This window comes from Mirounga leonina, unplaced genomic scaffold (genome assembly GCF_011800145.1).
Source record: "Mirounga leonina isolate KUSES-001 unplaced genomic scaffold, KU_Mleo_1.0 Mir_98, whole genome shotgun sequence".
Taxonomy (NCBI): domain Eukaryota; kingdom Metazoa; phylum Chordata; class Mammalia; order Carnivora; family Phocidae; genus Mirounga; species Mirounga leonina.
The window spans coordinates 5,697,177-5,716,566 of record NW_023270921.1 but is presented as its reverse complement, the minus strand read 5'-3'; the positions used below and the strand labels follow the sequence as shown (position 1 = coordinate 5,716,566).

Sequence of the window (19,390 nt, the reverse complement as noted above, 5' to 3'; positions counted from 1 at the left end):
AGCCCGATATGGGGCTCGATCCCACACCCTGGGATCATGACCTGAGCCAAAGGCAGATGCTTAACCGACTGAGCCACCCAGGCGTCCCAGGTTAAAATTTCAAGTGCAACAGTTTCCACTGTGGAACTAGAAAATGTTATATACTTCAAACCTTAACCTATTGGCTGGACATCATTCTCCTTTCCATCCACTTTCTCAGTCAATCACTGGAAAGGCTCAGACCATTGGGAATACATACTCCTTTCTGATTCTGATATTCTGCAAAGGCCACTGCTTCATACACACTATAAAAGAGAAGGTTCTCTTCTTCCTCTTTGAAATACTCTCCGGAGGCCAGGGAATCCCTCACAGAGGGACTGCATTGAGCCAGCAGAACCTGGATGCCAATGGCTTCATAATCTCTACGAACTTCTTTCAGTGTATGGATCCCTGCTGTATCTAAAAACTGTATTGTGCTGCAGTCAATCACTATGGTATGAAGCTCCAAGGGATCACAGGAAAGTTGCACTGAAACTTCGTCCTGGATTCCACTGAGAATCACTGTTTCCTTTGTGATCTTTCTCTTTGCGGCCTTCTTCTGAGCTGCCTTTACTAAGATTGGGTTGAGAGTTTTTTTGTATAAAGCAGATTTAAAACATTCTTTGTTTATGTAGTAGAGAGGGGCTACAAAACGGAATATCTTGATGCCCGGCTTAGTCTGAAGATTCTTGTAAGCAGACACGGATTCAAAGATTTCAGACTCTTCCACCAAACCAAGCAACGAAGTCTTTGGCTTCTGAGTGCGGAGAATGACACAAAACATAGAAAAACAAACCCCAATTAGCAGGCCTATTTCAGTACTTATCAGTGCAGAGGACAGCATGGTAACAAACCAGATAACTGTATCCATTCTGCTAACCTTCCACATCTTGGGCAGATCCTTAAATTTGCGTAGGGCTCCCCGGAGATTTACAATGGTGATTACACCAAGGACACTTTTCTGAAGGGAATAGAATAAAGGAGCTATTACCAGGAGGACCAACAAAAGAACCAAGGCTGTCACCACACCAGAAAGCTGAGTTTGGCAGCCTGTTGATTCTTTAACCAAGGTCTTTGCAAGAGCTGCGCTGGTAGTAAAGCAGTGGAAGAAGGAGGGGATGATATTGCAAAAGCCAATGGCATACATTTCCTGATTGGCTTTGACCGTGTAGCCATGTTTCTTGGCAAACATCTCAGAAAGTGATACAGTGATAGCAAAACCAATGATCGAAATAGCTATTGCATCTACAGCCAAACTAGGAATTAGATTCCAGTCTGGTGCTTTCGGTGGCATAAACCCCGTGGGGATAGGCCCAGCAATACTGGTATTGTATTTCTCATTTAGTTTTCCAAAATGAGAGGCTAATGTGGCTGCCACGACGACAATAAGTTCAGTAGGAATCGGTGCCTTAAGCTTGGACTTGAAGTGCTCATTGAGTTCTTTGGTTGGCAAAAGAACCAAAAGGCACAAAAGGCTGGTGATGAGATCACAGAGATTGGTCTTATGGATGTTTCTGAAGATTTGTATCCAAGTAGTGATGAGCGAGCCCACACCATTACTCCGAGGAAGGCTGAGCCCAAGGAGATACTTGGCCTGAGACGTAAGAATAGTGAAGGAGGCACCAGTGACAAATCCACTCAGCAAGGCATCTGAGAGGTAGACAGAAACAAAACCCACTTGGAAGAAGCCCATCGCTACCTGGAAGGAAGGATATACAAGTGTTACATGTAAGTGTCAAAGAGCTTCTAAACCCTCCAATAAATACCCTGGCATTGCTTTGCATGGAGACATACCACTGGGGCATCACAAAATGTCAGAGGTAGAAAAAAACGCAACTCTACATCAGTCCTCTTGTTTTACAAAGAGAGGGCTCATTTTACTGACACTCAGAGGGCTAAGCAACTAGCCCAAAGTCACACTGTTACTCAGCCCAGATGAGACAAGAACTTAGGATTCGCCTTCTTCTACAATGTTTCTTTTTTTTTTTAAAGATTTTATTTTATTTATTTGAGACAGAGAGAATGAGAGGGAGGAGGGTCAGAGGGAGAAGCAGACTCCCCGCCGAGCAGGGAGCCCGATGCGGGACTCGATCCCGGGACTCCAGGATCATGACCTGAGCCGAAGGCAGTCGCCTAACCAACTGAGCCACCCAGGTGCCCTCTACAATGTTTCTTAAACACGAATAAGCTCAGACCTCTTTGAAAAAGAAAAAATTCTTAAGGATCCACAAGAAATTATAAAAACTCAAACTGGAACAATTCTCCTAATTAAAAAACCATGTGTTTTCATTAAATTACAAATCATTACAATAAAAGTGAAGTTTTAACTGATAAAACAAAACACTGGATTCACATCAAAGAATCACATTTAAAATCATTATAGAACACACTCTTTAACCTCATGCTGAGAAACTATTCTCATTCAGTGTATATGTGCTTATGCCAAACTGCTCCCCATACTAAATCTGCATCCTCAAAGACAAAACTTTTTTATTTCTTTATTTTTTCCTCTTCCCAATGATTCCTCAGAATTCTACGGAGCCCTTTCTCATTGGTGAGACATACTAATAAAAAAGCAAAAACGGACCCTGCAGAGCATCACTCTTCTGCACATTATCCACTTCTCCCTCTCCTCTTCACCAGGAACAACATGAAGAGAGCTACTCTCCCCCTGCCCATATTGGAACCAAATGCCTATAAGGGAGAAGAGGTTTAATGCTGGCATTAACTCCTGGATGCCAAAAGACAGGGGCATGATGATAACGGTGGGTTAGTAGATTCTATGGGAGACCCGAAGAGAATCTCATTTTCTAATCCTTTCTTCTGGCTAATAACATGAAATAGTGGTTCTCAACTTGTTCCCCAGAAGTCCAAGAAAATTGCTATCTGGGGTGAGAGTCACTCACTAGAGCAGCAAATCTAAAGGTGGGGAGGGGAGGCATCTATAATTTGAAACCTCCTGCCCTCTTCCTTTTGCCAGCCCTCAGCCTGTCATCCTCCTCCTGCTTGTTAATGCCGACTCTGCCAATAACCAACCACACACCATCTCAAGCAAACTCATTGTTTCTCAACATATAAAATGAAGGGGTTGTACTGAGTGATCTCAGGTCCCTTTCTGGTCAACATTTTTATGACCAAATAATGACAATCTGGCTGACTGAAACTCATTGGTTAAGAGGGCAGCCTAAGGTTGAGAAAAGAGAAGCAGCCTTAACTTACCTGCAGAGGCAGACCAGGGTTTGAATTTTGGCTCTATCCCTCACATATCCTAAGCAGCATTCAACGAATGACAGCTTTAATCATCATGATCTCTGCGATCCTTTACAGATCTGACATTTCAGGTACAGTGATTTCTTTTGCTAGAAGTAACCACTTCCTCCACCATTTCTTACCTGATAAACTCCAGCCATAAAGGTCACAGTGCTGCCAACAGTAATTGCATAGCAACTTCTGTCACACACCCAGTCTGAGGTCTGGTTTAATAACGTGCTCCCATTTGAAACCGTTCCTAAAGTAGAAGGCGCGTTTTCGGCAGTGTCATAGCCAGCTTTGTGTAGTTCTCGGTCAACTACCTCACCAATCATAAGGCACAAGATTCCAAAAATGCCCACAGAGATGTGACGGGAGGTGCCCGACAGGAAATAAATGATGCTGGCAAAAAAAGACGTGTACAGACCATAGATAGGCTCTTGACCAGCCAAGAGGGAATAGGCAATGGACTGGGGCACTAATAAGATGCCCACAATCAGGCCAGACATCACATCCCCTAAAATGTTTTTCTTCAGATCATATTTTGGGAGCCATTGCAAAACAGGAAGGAAACCCAAAATCATATTTTTGGCTTTGGCTGGGCTGCACTGGCAACTCTTCTGCAGTTTTTTAGTGACAAATTGCTTGAAGTTAGTACTTGGTTTCTCTTGAGGCTCCATATGGATCCTACGATAAGGTGTGCATTGATCACTGGCTTCAAATTGCTTCAAGTTGGTACCTGATTCCTTTTCAAGCTCCGGATGCATATCAGACAGAGGACTGTGTTGGTGATTTCCTTCAACTGAATTCTTGGGTGACAGATCATATTGCTCTTTACTTTCCAAAGACATTTCTGGAGATAGATGCTTTAGCCTCCTACAGTGAAGAAAACACCAGAATTAATGGATTAAGTAATTCTCAGTGCTCACACATTTTAACAGTTCTATTTGTCATTCATGAGAGTTAAGGAGTTCAGTTTGGGGGATAGGTATCTTATATTCACTTTCTTTAGTTGAGCTTCATATGTCTTGATCGGGGAAAACAAAAACAAAAAAACAGACTACAAATAGCCAAGTCAAAGCAAATAAGTCATTGGGTATAGGACTTCCCAAAAGTATAAACCATCAAGAATTCTTCTCCATCTCTGCATGGTTCCCCCTGCAGTTTTTTCCTCTAGAAAAGGTTTCAGGGTGGTCTGTCTTGTCCTGCTATCACTGTCTTCTTTCCAAGTTTTTCACTTCCAGGTGTACTGCAAAACAGGATCTAGTCTCAAACCTTCACTGCTACCTGCAAGTCCCTGAAACATAAGATGGTCTTTTTCTTGGAGTAGACCATAAACTGTTTACCAGATACTTCACAAATCAATGTCTTTGAGTTAGCTGTTTGCTTAGCTTAGAATGGCCACTGACCTCTCTGCCCATCAAGATTCTAATCATTTTTATACCCAGTTAAAATGCTACCTCTTCTACACCGACCAATCCCCTAGCTCAAGTGAATCACTATACCCTCTGTGTCCCATAGCATTTTGCACCTTCATTATAGTACTAATCACACTCTTCTGTTAGTTAAGTAAGAGTCTCTCTAGCTCCTGGAGGAAAGGATATCTTGTTCATCATTGTAATCACCAACAAATGCATAGCAACTCTGAGACAGTAGGCTTACAAAATGAATGAATCAAAGAACAAATGAACATACAACTTTATGACTGTGGCCAAACAGAGATAAAATATACTAGATGGAAGACTCAGAAAATTTCCTGTTTTGGAACTGAGAGAAAAACATATCCTTTATTGTAAAAGTAACACACATTAATTTTTTTTGGATGAAGGGGCTATAGCTGGTCATCCCACTTAACAAGAGTGAAATAATAGTTACTTGATGGTCTTATTAAGTAGATAAAGAAGAAAAGAACAGATTTAGATGACCACTTACCCTGAGCAAGTCAATCAGATTTGTGGATACACACAGCAGCTCTTCATTCCTCAATGCAACCCGTCTATAACTCTCTTCTTACTTCCTACTCAGGCCAAGCTAGTTTGAATAAATTTCTTATGTCCTTCTATTTTGGAACAGCTCTGGTGATTCCTGGGTCAAAAGGCTTTTCCAAACCTAAGAAATGCAAAAGAGGCATAAGAAAAAACTAAGAAAATCTAAATTTTGCCCTACATGGTTGCTATCTGGGAAGGAAAAAGATAAAAGTTAATACTAGAAAATGCAACAGAGTGATAGAAACTGTAAGAAAGAATTGAACTGAAATACTAAAAGTGAAAAACAAAGTAACAGATGGAGAAGGAATGCCTCTGACAGGGTCATCAACATACTTGACAGAGCCAAAGAAAGAATCCATGAAATTGAGGACAGGTCAATAGAAATTACCCAAACTGAAAAAGAAAGAGAAAAACAGAATTTTTTTTTTTTAAATCAATAACAATAATGTAAGAGAACATCCAAGAGCTATGGGACATATTAAGCAATCTAACTTACGTACAATTGGAATCTCAAAAGGAGAGGACAAAGAACGGGCAGAAAAAATATTTGAAGACATAGTAGCCAAGAATTTTCCAAAATTAAAGACAGACACCAAACTATAGATCCAAGAATCTCAGAGAATACCAAAAAGAACAAATACAGAAACAAAAACAAAACTCTACACCTACATATATCATACTCAAGCTGCTGGAAACAAAGATAAAATCCTGAAGACAAAGAACAGCCTGATGGCAGCCAAATTAAAAACACACATTAAACACACTGGAACAAAGACAAAAATTATAGCCGACTTCTCATTTGAAACATCAGAAGATAAAAGAGTAATGCCTTTACCACAGAAAAACAGCTGCCAACCCAGAATTCTATACCCAGAGAAAATATCTTTTAAAAGATGGAGAAGTAAAAACTTTCTCAGACAAACACTAAGAGAATTTCCAGTAGACCAGCACTACTATATATACATATAGCTGACAGAAAGTACGTCTACACAATGCACAACAAAGAAATAAAGTCCAGGAATGGAACATATGAAAATAAAATAATTTAATTTAAAATATCTTTAATTGCTCTAAAAGATAAACATTTAAGCAACAATAGGAATGTATTTTGTTTATAGCATATGCAAAATAAAATGTATAAAAATAGCACAAAAAATGGGTAGAGGAATTGGGAATTGTAGGGTCTTAAGCTAGATGTGAAGTGATACATTATTATTTGAAGGTAGGCTCTGATTATAGATGTATATTACAAACCCAAGAGTAACCACTAAATTTTTTTAAAGTATAAATAATAAGTCAATTGTAGAGATAAAATGGGATCATAAAAAATTCTCAATCCAAAAGAAAGCAAAGAAAGAAGAAAAAGGGGACCAAAAGTAGATAGAACACATTGAAAACAGCTTGCAAGATGGTAGAGTTTATCTTTTTTTATGTTATGTTAATCACCACACATTACATCATTAGTTTTTGATGTAATGTCCCATGATTCATTGTTTGCATATAACACACAGTGCTCCATGCAGAATGTGCCCTCTTTAATACCCATCACCAGGCTAACCCCCCCCACCCCCCTCCCCTCTAGAAACCTCAGTTTGTTTTTCAGAGTCCATAGTCTCTCATGGTTCGTCTCCCCCTCTGATTTCCCCGCCTTCATTCTTCCCCTCCTGCTATCTTCTTCTTCTTCTTTTTTTTTTTTTTTAACATATAATGTATTATTTGTTTCAGAGGTACAGGTCTGTGATTCAACAGTCTTACACAATTCACAGCACTCACTATAGCACATACCCTCCCCAATGTCTATCACCCCGCCACCCCATCCCTCCCACCCCCAACCACTCCAGCAACCCTCAGTTTGTTTCCTGATATTAAGAATTCCTCATATCAGTGAGGTCATATGATACATGTCTTTCTCTGATTGACTTATTTCGCTCAGCATAATACCCTCCAGTTCCATCCTCGTCGTTGCAAATGGCAAGATTTCATTCCTTTTGATGGCTGCATAATATTCCATTGTGTGTGTGTGTGTGTGTGTGTGTGTGTGTATACCATAACTTCTTTATCCATTCATCTGTTGATGGACATCTTGGCTCTTTCCACAGTTTGACTATTGTGGACATTGCTGCTATAAACATTGGGGTGCATGTACCCCTTCGGATCCCAGTGCAATTGCTGGATCACATGGTAGCTCTATTTTCAACTTTTTGAGGAACCTCCATACTGTTTTCCACAGTGGCTGCACCAGCTTGCATTCCCACCAACAGTGTAGGATGGTTCCCCTTTCTCCGCATCCCCGCCAACATCTGTCGTTTCCTGACTTGTTAATTTTAGCCATTCTGACTGGTGTGAGGTGATATCTCATTGAGGTTTTGATTTGGATTTCCCTGATGCCGAGCAACGTTGAGCACTTTTTCATGTGTCTGTTGGCCATTTGGATGTCTTCTTTGGAAAAATGTCTGTTCATGTCTTCTGCCCATTTCTTGATTGGCTCATTTGTTCTTTGGGTGTTGAGTTTAATAAGTTCTTTATAGATTTTGGATACTAGCCCTTTATCTGATATGTCATTTGCAAATATCTTCTCCCATTCTGTCGGTTGTATTTTGGTTTTGTTGACTGTTTCTTTTGCTGTGCAAAAGCTTTTTATCTTGATGAAGTCCCAATTTTCGCCATTGCTTCCCTTGCCTTTGGCGATGTTTCTAGGAAGAAGTTGTTGTGAAGAGGTCGAAGAGGTTGCTGCCTGTGTTCTCCTTTAGGATTCTGATGGACTCCTGTCTCACATTTAGTCTTCTAACCATTTTGAGTCTATTTTTGTGTGCGGTGTAAGGAAATGGTCCAGTTTCATTCTTCTGCATGTGGCTGTCCAATTTTCCCAACATCATCTGTTGAAGAGACTGTCTTTTTTCCATTGGACATTCTTTCCTGCTTTGTCGAAGATTAGTTGACCATAGAGTTGAGGGTCCATTTCTGGGCTCTCTAGTCTGTTCCAGTGATCTATGTGTCTATTTTTGTGCCAGTACCATACAAGATGGTAGAGTTTAAAACAAACGGAAATAATTACAACTGTGAATGGTCTAAAGGTGTCAATTAAAAGGTAGTGAGTGTCAGATTAGATTAAAAAAATAAAACCCACCTATATGCTATCTATAAGAAACCCAATATTTATTTATTTATTTATTTTTTTACTTACTTACTTACTTACTTATATTTGAGAGAGAGCATGACAGGAAGGGTGGGGGGAGAGGCAGAGGGAGAGAGAGAATCTTAAGCAGACTCCACGCCCAGCATGGAGCCTGACACAGGGCTAGATCTCAGGACCCTGACGTCATGACCTGAGCTGAGATCAAGAGTCAGACACTTAACCAACTGAGCCACCCAGGCGCCCCAAGAAACCTACTTTAAATATAAATAGATTATAATATATATATATATATATATAGAAAGCACTTGCCCAATGTAATCCTTTATTTAGCTTGTAAATGACTGAGCCAGGTAATAAAATCCAGATTTTAGGACTCTAAGCATAGCTCTTTTTGAGCATGACGCTATTCCTATCACCTATCTAATTAGCTTTCTCTAACCTCAGATACTTCCAAACACATTAGAGTTCAGCTACCCTAAGCTTTGCGCAGTGGCAGTATCGTAGCCAATGAGGTTTATCCGAGGCGCGATTATTGCTAATAGAATTCAGCTACCCTACACATCCCACTTTCACCTACCTGCTACCTAGCACTGACAACTACAAACTTGTACCCCATTCCCCGTTCGCTATACTCTTGGCCATGGTCCTTTTTCAGCTCTAGCTCTCAAAAATTTAGGCATTCATTCACAAACAGTCCTAGCAGTGGAACTGACAGAGCCATCAGTCTGAATCCAAAAGCCCTCTATAGTCTCCTTTATCTGTCCTACTCACCGCCCAAAATTCTCCTCAACACTATATTTTTTTCTTTTTCATACGTATATTAAAACTCAAGGCAACATAAAGCTACTTTAAAAATTGTCTTAAAACTGGGGCGCCTGGGTGGCTCAGTCGTTAAGCGTCTGCCTTCGGCTCAGGTCATGGTCCCAGGGTCCTGGGATCAAGCCCCGCATCGGGCTCCCTGCTCGGTGGGAAGCTTGCTTCTCCCTCTCCCACTCCCCCTGCTTGTGTTCCCTCTCTCGCTGTGCCTCTCTCTGTCAAATAAATAAATAAAATCTTTAAAAAAAAATTGTCTTAAAACTAAATTGTAGGTATGACCTTCATACAAACTAAACTCCTTGAAAGCAAGTTCCACTCTAATTCATCTTTGTATCCTCCAAAATGTCCAGGTATATGCTTTCTAAAAATAGGAACTACAACATTTGCTAAGCAAATAACTCAAATACAGAAAAAAAAGTAGGATGCAAAGCAATATTTCTTTTCAAGTGGAAATACCTCCTTTGGGATATATTTTTCAAATATCCCTTTTTGCACCAAAATCCTCTCATTTCCCCAAGGCAATTACTGCTTTCAATTATAGTATTCATCAACTGCTTCATGAAAATTAAGAGATGACAGTGTTTATCCTTGGAATAGAGCCTACAGCCAGACAGCCATTTTAAGGAAGTTGAAATACAAACTGTACATTGCATGAAGATCAATAAAACATGATTCTACTGTAGCGTCGAGGCTAGTTTCTCCCTTTACTAACTTTACTCACTAAGAGTGAGAAAAGAAAAGGTTCAAGAGGAAAACACTCGAACTGTCCACATTACTTTGCAGGAATCAGAAGGAAAAACAATAAAACGTTTGCAAAGTACATTTACACAGGCATGCATTAAACAACAGGAGTTCAGGCAACCCCAAAAGGAAAGACATTTCTGTACTTTCTTCTTCAACTGCACACATGCAGCTGGGACCACCTAGAGGGTCGTCTGGATCCAGATGAGTAATCAGCAGCACTGGCACAATTCCCGTGTGAATTACCGAGAGGCTAGAGCCCTGGACTAGAAGAGAGCTTACGCCTCTTCTATATATGCCCGATAGTGGTCAGCCAACTTCTATTTGAAGATTTGGATATAAGCAAAACAATGTCTACTTTTGGTAATTACAGCATATAATTCTAACTAACAGTGCTTATATAACAGTTTTGCAATTTGTGAAACTGAAATGCCTCTTCAGAGGGCAATCGTTTTCAGAGGAGAACGGTAAAGTTGGCCTCTGAAACATAACGGTTCCATAGTCATGTTTTGTTCGACCTGGATGTACGTGCCACCACGACTCACTGCTACATAAAACCGAAGCTGCCAACTACCATGATCACAGCATCTGCACAGGGGAGAAATCTCCAAGAGCTGGAATAGTTTAGAAAGGCTTCAAGGGAAGAACCGGTCTCATGTCTCACCTGGGCTCTAAAGTCTGGGTCAGAGTTGAAAGAATAAGAGAGGACTTGGAAAATGTATGGGGGAGAAGAAAACTCAGAGATAGTTCTGAGGTTGTTAGAAAAGAAATTAGAATGTTTACAGCACCAGATGCACATGGGAAATTGGTTTAAGAGGAAGCTTTTGCAAAGGTACGTGGGGGAGATTCTGGAGGATCCTGTATGCCAGATTTAAAAAGGTAGACTTTGATCTGCAGACAGTACAGAGTCCCTGAAGGTTTCTGAGAAGGGTTTAAAATATCACTCATTTGATAAACAATTATATATTATCTTATTACATCTTCTGATTATATATTATCTGATTACATCTTTGATAAATAATTATATATTATCTTATTCCATCTTCTGTTATGCTAATATTTCTTTTCCTACTAAGCAATTAACATTTTACTTTTTTTGCCTTTCATGAATAAAGAAATAGCTTAAGATAAAAAAAACTAAACCATAAACAGGTACAACTAAGGCAGAGTCTCCATTTACACAGTACCATCTGATCCTCCAACTCACTGTTGCCCAACAAATCCAGGGAAGATCATAGCTTCCATACCCATCTCCATCCCATTCACAGGTAACTGCAGTCAGGATGATTGGAGCCTAGGCAACTGTTCCAGGCTCTTGCCCAAGACTGAGAAGTTAGCACTGTGAGAGGGCAGGCCTCCTGGAAGAAAAGGAAGGACTGCTGCCCATTGGATGAAAATTCAGACCCATCCTTGTTCTGTGGGTTTGCAACCCTTGCTTACTCCACAAATGTTCATTAGTGCCAACAAGCCCTCCAAGGTTGGACTGGTTAACTTTTCTATGGGAGCTCCTAGAGATTGGGTACTGGTCTTCATCACATCATAAATATTTACTAAGCACCTACTATAAGCGAACCACTGTGCTAGACACAATGCATCAGAACCTAGACCCCAAACAGAGGGGTCAATCTTTCTTTTCCCTACCCCACGAATCCTATATATGATCCATCAGTAAGTCCTGGCTGCTCTTCTCCCTACTGCCCAAAGGACCTGGAATCTAACCACTTTTCACTCCCCTCCACCATCACATCTTATCTGGGCTATTCTAATAGCCTACGAAATCTGAACCCTGCCTACCTCTCCACCCTCATTTCCTACAGCCTTCTTGCTGTTCCTGGAACATGCCAAGCTGATTCCCTTTTCAGGGTCTTTGCACTTGCTCAAGTTCTCTTTGCCTGGAATAATCACACCCCAGATCTTTGCAGGTTTTTTCTCATCCTTCAGGTCTCAGCTGATGTATCATCTCCTTAGAGAGACCTTCCTTGAACATTCCAAATGAAATAATACTCCACCCCATTATTCTCTAAACCCTTACCTGGCTTTATTTCTTCATAGCACTTTCACAGTAGCTTTTGAAATTCTATTATGTATTTATACATTAAAGAAACTATTACAGTCTTTCTCACACATACTGTAACCCCAGTACCAAAAACAATGCTTAGCACATAACAGATCAATAAGTTCTTGCTAAAATGAATAAGAAACCCAGTTTTTACCCACAATCAAAGGGTTAAGACAATTATAAACAGATAAGCTATAACACTCTAAGTGCCATTAACAGAGGTTTGTCGTATTCTGAGAGTGGAAAATAGGGTATAGGCCAATGTGAGGAAGTTGCAAATAAGAAAGGAAAGGAAACTCAGGGCAGTTGAAAGTCCTAGTATAATCTAAGACCCAGGAAAAAGTCACCCAGAATGCCAGATTCCTGGGGTGAAGCAGCAGGAGATTAAGACTAGACTGAAAGATTAGTTTCTCATTTGATCCCAAGAAGCCTGGACTTCATCCTGTAGGCTACAGCTGACAAAGGCATAAACTCCAAGGCAGGGCAGGGGTGCAAGAGGTTTGACATTTCAGCGGTACAACCAGACAAGAGACAGTAAAGGAGGACAAATCTAAGACGAATCGTGAGGTGGATCACACAAAAGGAAGAATGACGTATAGGAATATGCAGGAGGAAATGGAAAGAAAGGAGACAACAAGAAGTTTGACTTAGGTTTCATAGGTTTGACATTTCTATTAGATGTCCAAATGAGGGTGTCCAGTGAGCACTTAGAAATGGGGTATCAAGCACAAGAGAGAAGCCGAAACTGGAAAAATAAATGAAGAGAGAAGGAATATATTGGTCATTAGCACATAAATGCTATCTCATTTTTCTCTGAATTCCCGTTGTTTCGATGTTCAATAAACGCGCTGAATATATGCTTTACCTTCTCAACTGGATTAAAAATTGTTCAAGGAGATATTTTACATTTTTTGGAAACTCTCACAATACCTAGCATAAAATTTGGCACACAGAAGGCATTTAATAAATATTTTGTTAATGGACTGGTTTCTATTTTTAAAAAGCTGTTTTAACAAAAAAATTCCAAAAAGAATTACCTTTGACTGTTAAAATCTGATTTTTGTTTCTCTGAAAGATAATTGATACACTGCTGGTGGGAATGTAAAGTGGTACAACCCCTGGTGGAAAACAGTCTGGTAGTTCCTCAAACAGAGAGAATCACTATATGACCCAACAATTCCACTCTTAGCTATATAACCCCCCCAAAATAAAAATTAAAAACAGGGACTGAAATATTTGTATACCACTGTTCATAATAGCATTATTCACAACAGCCCAAAGGTGGAAACAACCTATGTATCCACCCACAGATGAATGGATAAACACCGTGGTACAAGCCATACAATGGAATATTGTTTAGCCACTAAAAACGAATGTAGTTCTGATACTCTTTATCTACATCATGGATGAACTCTGAACCCGTGATGCTAAGTGAAAGAAGCCAGGCACAAAAGGACAAACACTGCATGATTCCACTTACAAGAGATATCTACAACAGGCAAATTTTTAGAGACAGAAAATAGATTAGAGATTACCAGGGACTGCAGGGAATGATTTCTTGCTTAATGGTTACAGTCTCTGTTTTAAGTTTTAAAAATAACGACTATAGATAGTTACAAAACATTGTGGAATTGTACTTAATGTACTGAACTGTAAATTTAAAATGGTTAAAATGGCCAATTTTATGGTTTTTTAAAAAGATTTTCTTTCTTTATTTGACAGAGAAAGAGCAGGCAAGCACAAATGGCGGCCGGGGCCGGGGGTGGGGGGGTGGGGGGGGCAGCGGCAGAGGGAGAGGGAGAAGCAGGCTCCCCACTGAGCAGGGAGCGCAATGGTCCTGGGATCATGACCTGAGCCAAAGGCAGTTGCTTAACCAATTGAGCCACCCAGGCGCCCCCAATTTTATGTTAAATATATATTTTAACATAAACAAAAGTAGGAGGAGAGGAAGCATAGTACTATAAGGTTCTTATGCTATACACAAAATGGTTTAATATCACTGAAGGTAGGCTGTGATAAATTAAGGATTCCTACTATAAACCCTAATGCAATTCCATTAATCACAAAGAGTTATGGCTAATAAACCAACAACGGAGATAAAATGGAATCACAGAAAATACTGAATAATCCAAAAGCAGACAGAGAAGGGGAAATAAATAGCAACCCTATAAAATAAACTAGATCTAAAGTTTGTGGAAAACTTGCAGTCTTAACATGAACCTATTATTGAGGTGAACAAGTTCTCTACCAAGAGACTCTCTTCACTTATGTGGAAAAATCTCAGTTAAACTAGGCTGTAATTGGTGTGGACTGTGTAGTTTGCAAATAATTTTGACTGGAGCCAAAGCCTGTCTGATTCACACCTACTCTGTCTCTGGACTGCTTATTTTGAAACTTTCCAAATCTTCAGAAAAGTTAAAAGAATGATACATGGAACACTGGCTATTCACAATTCACCTATTACACAACTTCACAATTCACCAATTGTTAATGTTTTGCTACATCTGCACTTCTGCACTCTCCAAACATACTTGTTTGGGGTTTTTTCCGTTCAACTACTTGAAAATCACAGACATATTTTAGCCTTAAACACTTAATGGGAACTTTTTTTTTTTTTTAAGATTTTATTTATTTATTTGCCAGAGAGAAAGAGAGCACAAGCAGGGGGAGCTGCAGGCAGAGGGAGAAGCAGGCTCCCCGCTGAGCAGGGAGCCTGGTGCTCGATCCCAGGACCACAGGATCATGACCTGAGCTGAAGGCAGACGCCACCAACGGAGCCACCCAGGCATCCCGGAACCAACATTTTTGAACCACCATGCTATGCTCCCTCTTCTTCAAGAGAAACATTCATTAACAACATGAGATCAAACCATTTGGATACACTCACTCTTCAAAAATCTGCAATGGTTCCCCACCTTCTACTGCATATAACCTAAAAAGCTTAGTATAGGCTTCTCTCCATAAATGAGCTGAACCTGCCTTTCTTTTGCTTGCTTCCATGCACTGGTGCATCCATGAAAATATTAAGCATCCTTTGTTCCTCTGGGTCTTCGCTCATGTTGTTTGTTCATCTGGAATGCCTTTTCCTTCTATCGCCATCTATCTTGGTCCTTTTCCTAATCCTTAAAGGCCCACCTCAAATGCCACAGGGCAAGGGGGCTGAAACTCCTTTGGCTATGCTGCCCTGACATATTCCATATAACTACTTAGCACTTAAAGTTACATGTCTTTCAAACTACAGTATTCATTTAAAGGCAAACATCAAGTCATCTTCATTCCTACATAACCCAACACCTTACCCAATGCCTCCCATTGGTGTAGACAGTGGTATACCTATATTTATTGAAATGAACGAACAGGTGAAGTTTCAAGTAAACGTAATAAAGACAAAAAAGTCTTCCTATCTTCCAGTCATCACAAATGATTAACAATGTTCATTTATGTCCGTGAGGCAAAAAGAAGAACCACCATATAGCAGTAGTACAAGCGTTATGATGTATTATTCTGGCATAAAGCCCAATGTAAGACAGAAAAGTAAAATACCCAAGAGGGAAACAACTTAATGTAAAACCACGATTGAATTATTAAATAGTTCCTTAACAGTAATTCAATGCTTTCAAAAATATTTCACATACACCTCCCATTTGACTCCTCAATAAATCTGAGAACCGATTATGAATCCTCTCCTCCGGTCACCTGCTCAACTAGTAGGACCAGATTCTCAACCCTCATTTTCCCATTTCCAAGGTTCCCTCTCTTTCTAAAATACCACCTCACCCCCAAATTTGTTTCCTTGCTAAGAAGTTTTAAGAGCTAGCTCAAATCAATATTTCGTGGTTAAGTGCTCAACTCATTTCTGAATCTTATTAATTTTAATAAGTGAAGGTAACAAACTGCTTGAAGCGGTTTACACAACATTATTGAAGCAGGTTTGGTAAAGGATTAAGAATAAAATTACTTATCTTTCATATGACACACATGCATTGGTAACATTTTCATTTTCCTTCTCTATCAGGAGAAACAATGTAAAATTTACCTCTGTAACTACACTTTGGTTAGAATAATCCGTATCCCAGCCAAGAGTCAAACAAGCCAAGCAGGTTCCTACCTCCATCTACTTTTGCTGACCCTCTAACTGGAATGCTGCTTGGGGCTATGTTCATGGATTTGTCTCTTGCTTCTTTTAGGTTTCTGTTCAACTACTGTCCTAATCAGTTCCTTCCCAGACACAACTTCTAAAATAGCACCATTGCTGCCGCCATGCCTCCCTCCTGGGCCCATCCCTGCCCTGCACTCCTATCGTACTTACTTGGCTTTATTTTTCTCCATGGCCTTTCTCATCACCTCGCACTACATTCATTCATTCATTCATTCATTTATGGTTAATTGTCTTTCTCATGAGGATAGGAACTTGCTGTTTTGTTGACAGTTGTTATCTCCTATGCCTTGAACCATGTACAGCACCTAGTAAGTGCTTAACAAATATTTGTTGAGTGAATGGATGAATGATAGCTTAACAGCTATGGAGTAAAGAAAAAGCAGTGACCCCTCTCTCTCCACCTCCATTCACCATAACTAAGCTAAGTCAAGAAATTACAGTTTGGCAACCATCTGCTTGGGGGTTTATGCTCACTAAAAGTAATGTCAATGCCCAAAATGCTCACCCCTCATAAATCTAATCTAGACTTCTCCAAAGCCCAGAATATGTAAATCTCGATCTTCCCCTGGGAGGCAGCATATTATATAGTACAGTGATATTCAAATGCAGAAATCTTTTAAAATTCAGATTCTCAGGCAAATTCAGGAATGAGATCCAAGACTGCACCCTGGGTGACTCAGAGCCAGTGAGGTGAGGGCCATACTAGGAGAATCACTGGGTATGTACTGGAGTCAGACAGATCTCTATTCAGATCCCAGCTACACTATTCAACAACTGTATGGCACTGGTGAAAAACCTCATTTTACTCAGCATCAACTTCTCACCTATAAAATTGGAATAACATTATCTAACTTGCAAGTTGTATAAAGCTAACACAAGTACTTAACACAGTGCCTGGCACATGGCATTTGTTCAATAAATGACAGCTACTAGTCTGTCCTTTGAGATTCTTGAAGGGAAAAAATGGGCTTATTTCTTCCAACACGACTGGCTCTCCATTTCTTACTCGATTTTCAAAAACAAGAATTTCTGCTTTCCCCAATACTGGATATCACATTAGTTCCAGATTTTATATAAAGAGCCCTAGAAATAAGGAAATGGAAAAAAGGAACTGGAATGGGTGCCAGAAAGTTTAATGGATGCCTGTATATTTCTAACTCACGTGGTCCCCAATCTGTGCAAAGAAAGGGCCCAGGCTGATATTCTGTGAGTCTGGGACAGCTGGGTACAAGTCCTAGCTCTGCAAATGACTTACTGTATAATGTCAGGCAAAGATCTGGCCCGCTCTGTGTCCTTTCAGTATCCCTATCTATCCAGCGAAAGCATTTCAACTTAGTCTACGAAGAAGCACAGTTCCTGATGTGTACCTAACCAGGTGTGTGGTTTTAAAAACCAAGATAATGAAGTTCTCTCGCGTGTCCAAGCCTCAGTTTCCCCATCTGTCCAAGGGTGGGAGGCCGGGTGGTGGTGGCGGCTCCGATCTCCTCGGTCTTTCTCCCAGTTATCTGGGGTCGAGACGGTCAGATGAGGACTCAGGGAGAAGAACAGCACCGTTATCTACGAGGTGCGGGGGCCCCGACGAGATGCGGGGTAGAGGGTGGGTAGCCGAGAAGCAGGGTCGGGACGGCCGCGGTGGGAGGGGGGGGCCTGGCTCCAGCTCCCGCCCCTGCTGCCCGAGGGTACAACCGCGACGCACGCCCACCTACCACGGCCTGGCCACGACGCCGGGGCTTCTTCCCACCACGCCTCGGACACAGGCCAGGATGCCGCCAAGAGGGGCCGGCTGACCGCACGCATGGCGGCACCGCTCCCTTCGCCCTTCTCGCGCCCCCCCCCCCCCCCACTTCTCACCTCTCAGTGTTGGGCCTCCCCGCTCAACGAGGGCTCGCGGCACGTCCTCCGCCGTGGCGGGACTGAGCGGACACCGCGGCGCGAGCAGAGGTAGCCTGGTCCCGGGCCGGCCTCCCTTTAACCCGCCCGTCCCCTTCTCCGCCCATCGCCCAGCCCCCGAAAAAGGCGGGGCCCGGGCGGGACCGCGGGGAGCGGCCAGGAGCCCCCGACCGAGAGGTGCGGAAGACCCAACCAGTATAACCATTCAGGAGGTGGCAGTCACGTGGCCCCGTCGGCGAGCGACGCGGCCGCCAGCCAATGACTCGGCCCGGCCCGCGGGGGTACCGCCCCCCTGGCTGCTCTCCTCCTCACCATTGGCTGCCCTGGGCAGCGGAGCCACGAGTCCCAGATTCTTAGGGCGAGTCCTCCTCCGATCGCAGCTGCGAGGAGTTCTTGCCGGTTTTCCGCCTTAACTCTGAAAGCGTAGGGAGGAAAAAGTGTCAGGAGAAATCCGGAAGCGTTCTGTCTAGGGCTGTTAAGTGTTCTGCGTTTGCGTGAGGGCAAAGTCTTGATCGCTGATTCCTTGGAACCCCATTCCCTCCCACCCCCGCCTTGTAGATGGGGAATGAAGGCCCAGAATGGGGAAAGGTCAGCTGGGAAATTAGGGGATTTTGCCCTCAGTGTAACCTACTCTCCACTGAAGGTCCCAATAGCCAGAGTTGCCTTTTAACATGTGAATAAAAATGTAAGAATAAATATGAAATGTAATTCCAACCTCGTTTAAAATCATCAGTGGGTTGTCTTGACATTTATATATAGATAAAATCAAATTCCTCCCTATTCTTTCGAGGCCCTGAATACTCTGGGCCCTGGCGCCTTTCTCCTCACCGGACATCTGTCTTTCCCTCTCTGCTCTCCACCCATCCTGGCCTCCTTTGCCCGCCAAGCTTGTTCTCTTTTGGGACCCGAACACTGGTTCCTAATGCCTGGTTTCTTTCTAGTCTCAGGTCGTAAACTAAAAGCCCATTCTCTCTCCCCACAGAGGCCTACCTACCCTGCCAGTCACATCCTACCGTGTCATCCTGCTTTAATGATCTGCCCCCTAACTGGGCCCTCTCTGATACTGAATACATGTTTATTCATTCTTTCTTCCTCTTGTTTATAGCCGGCGGGAGCGGGGAAGGGATGGGAGTGGAAGGTCAAGAGGACCTGTGAAAGAAGCAAAATGGTTAACTTCCTTTCCTTCCCTTTCCAGCGAGCCTCTTCACAGTAATTTTAAGGAATTCCATTTCTTGTCTAGAGATGATCCTCAAGTTTCTGTTAACCATCAGATCCAGAGCTTCCAGAAGTCACAAGCCATATTGGGAATCAGAACACCTGGGTTCTACTCCTGA

At 41.8% G+C, this 19,390-nt stretch overlaps 1 protein-coding gene and 1 pseudogene across 1 annotated transcript; one reads left to right on the top strand and one right to left on the bottom strand.

The window, feature by feature from the left end:
* On the bottom strand, positions 1-18,277 carry LOC118006625 (sulfate transporter). The gene is made up of 4 exons (XM_034999338.1): positions 18,018-18,277; positions 5,200-5,376; positions 3,411-4,143; positions 1-1,717 (listed from the first exon to the last, which is right to left on the bottom strand). Exons 3-4 carry the CDS (start codon positions 4,116-4,118, stop codon positions 200-202), a joined length of 2,226 nt encoding a protein of 741 aa, XP_034855229.1. The 5' UTR covers positions 4,119-4,143; positions 5,200-5,376; positions 18,018-18,277; the 3' UTR covers positions 1-199.
* Positions 8,870-9,103, top strand: LOC118006700 (annotated as a pseudogene).
* Positions 18,278-19,390: the final 1,113 nt, after the last annotated feature.

Coding starts and splice junctions, on each gene's coding strand:
- LOC118006625 (XM_034999338.1), bottom strand. CDS start 4,118: ATGTCTTTGGAAAGTAAAGAGCAATATGATCTGTCACCCAAGAATTCA. Junction 1,718..3,410: donor TTATGGCTGGAGTTTATCAG/GTAAGAAATGGT, acceptor CCTTCCTTCCAG/GTAGCGATGGGCTTCTTCCA.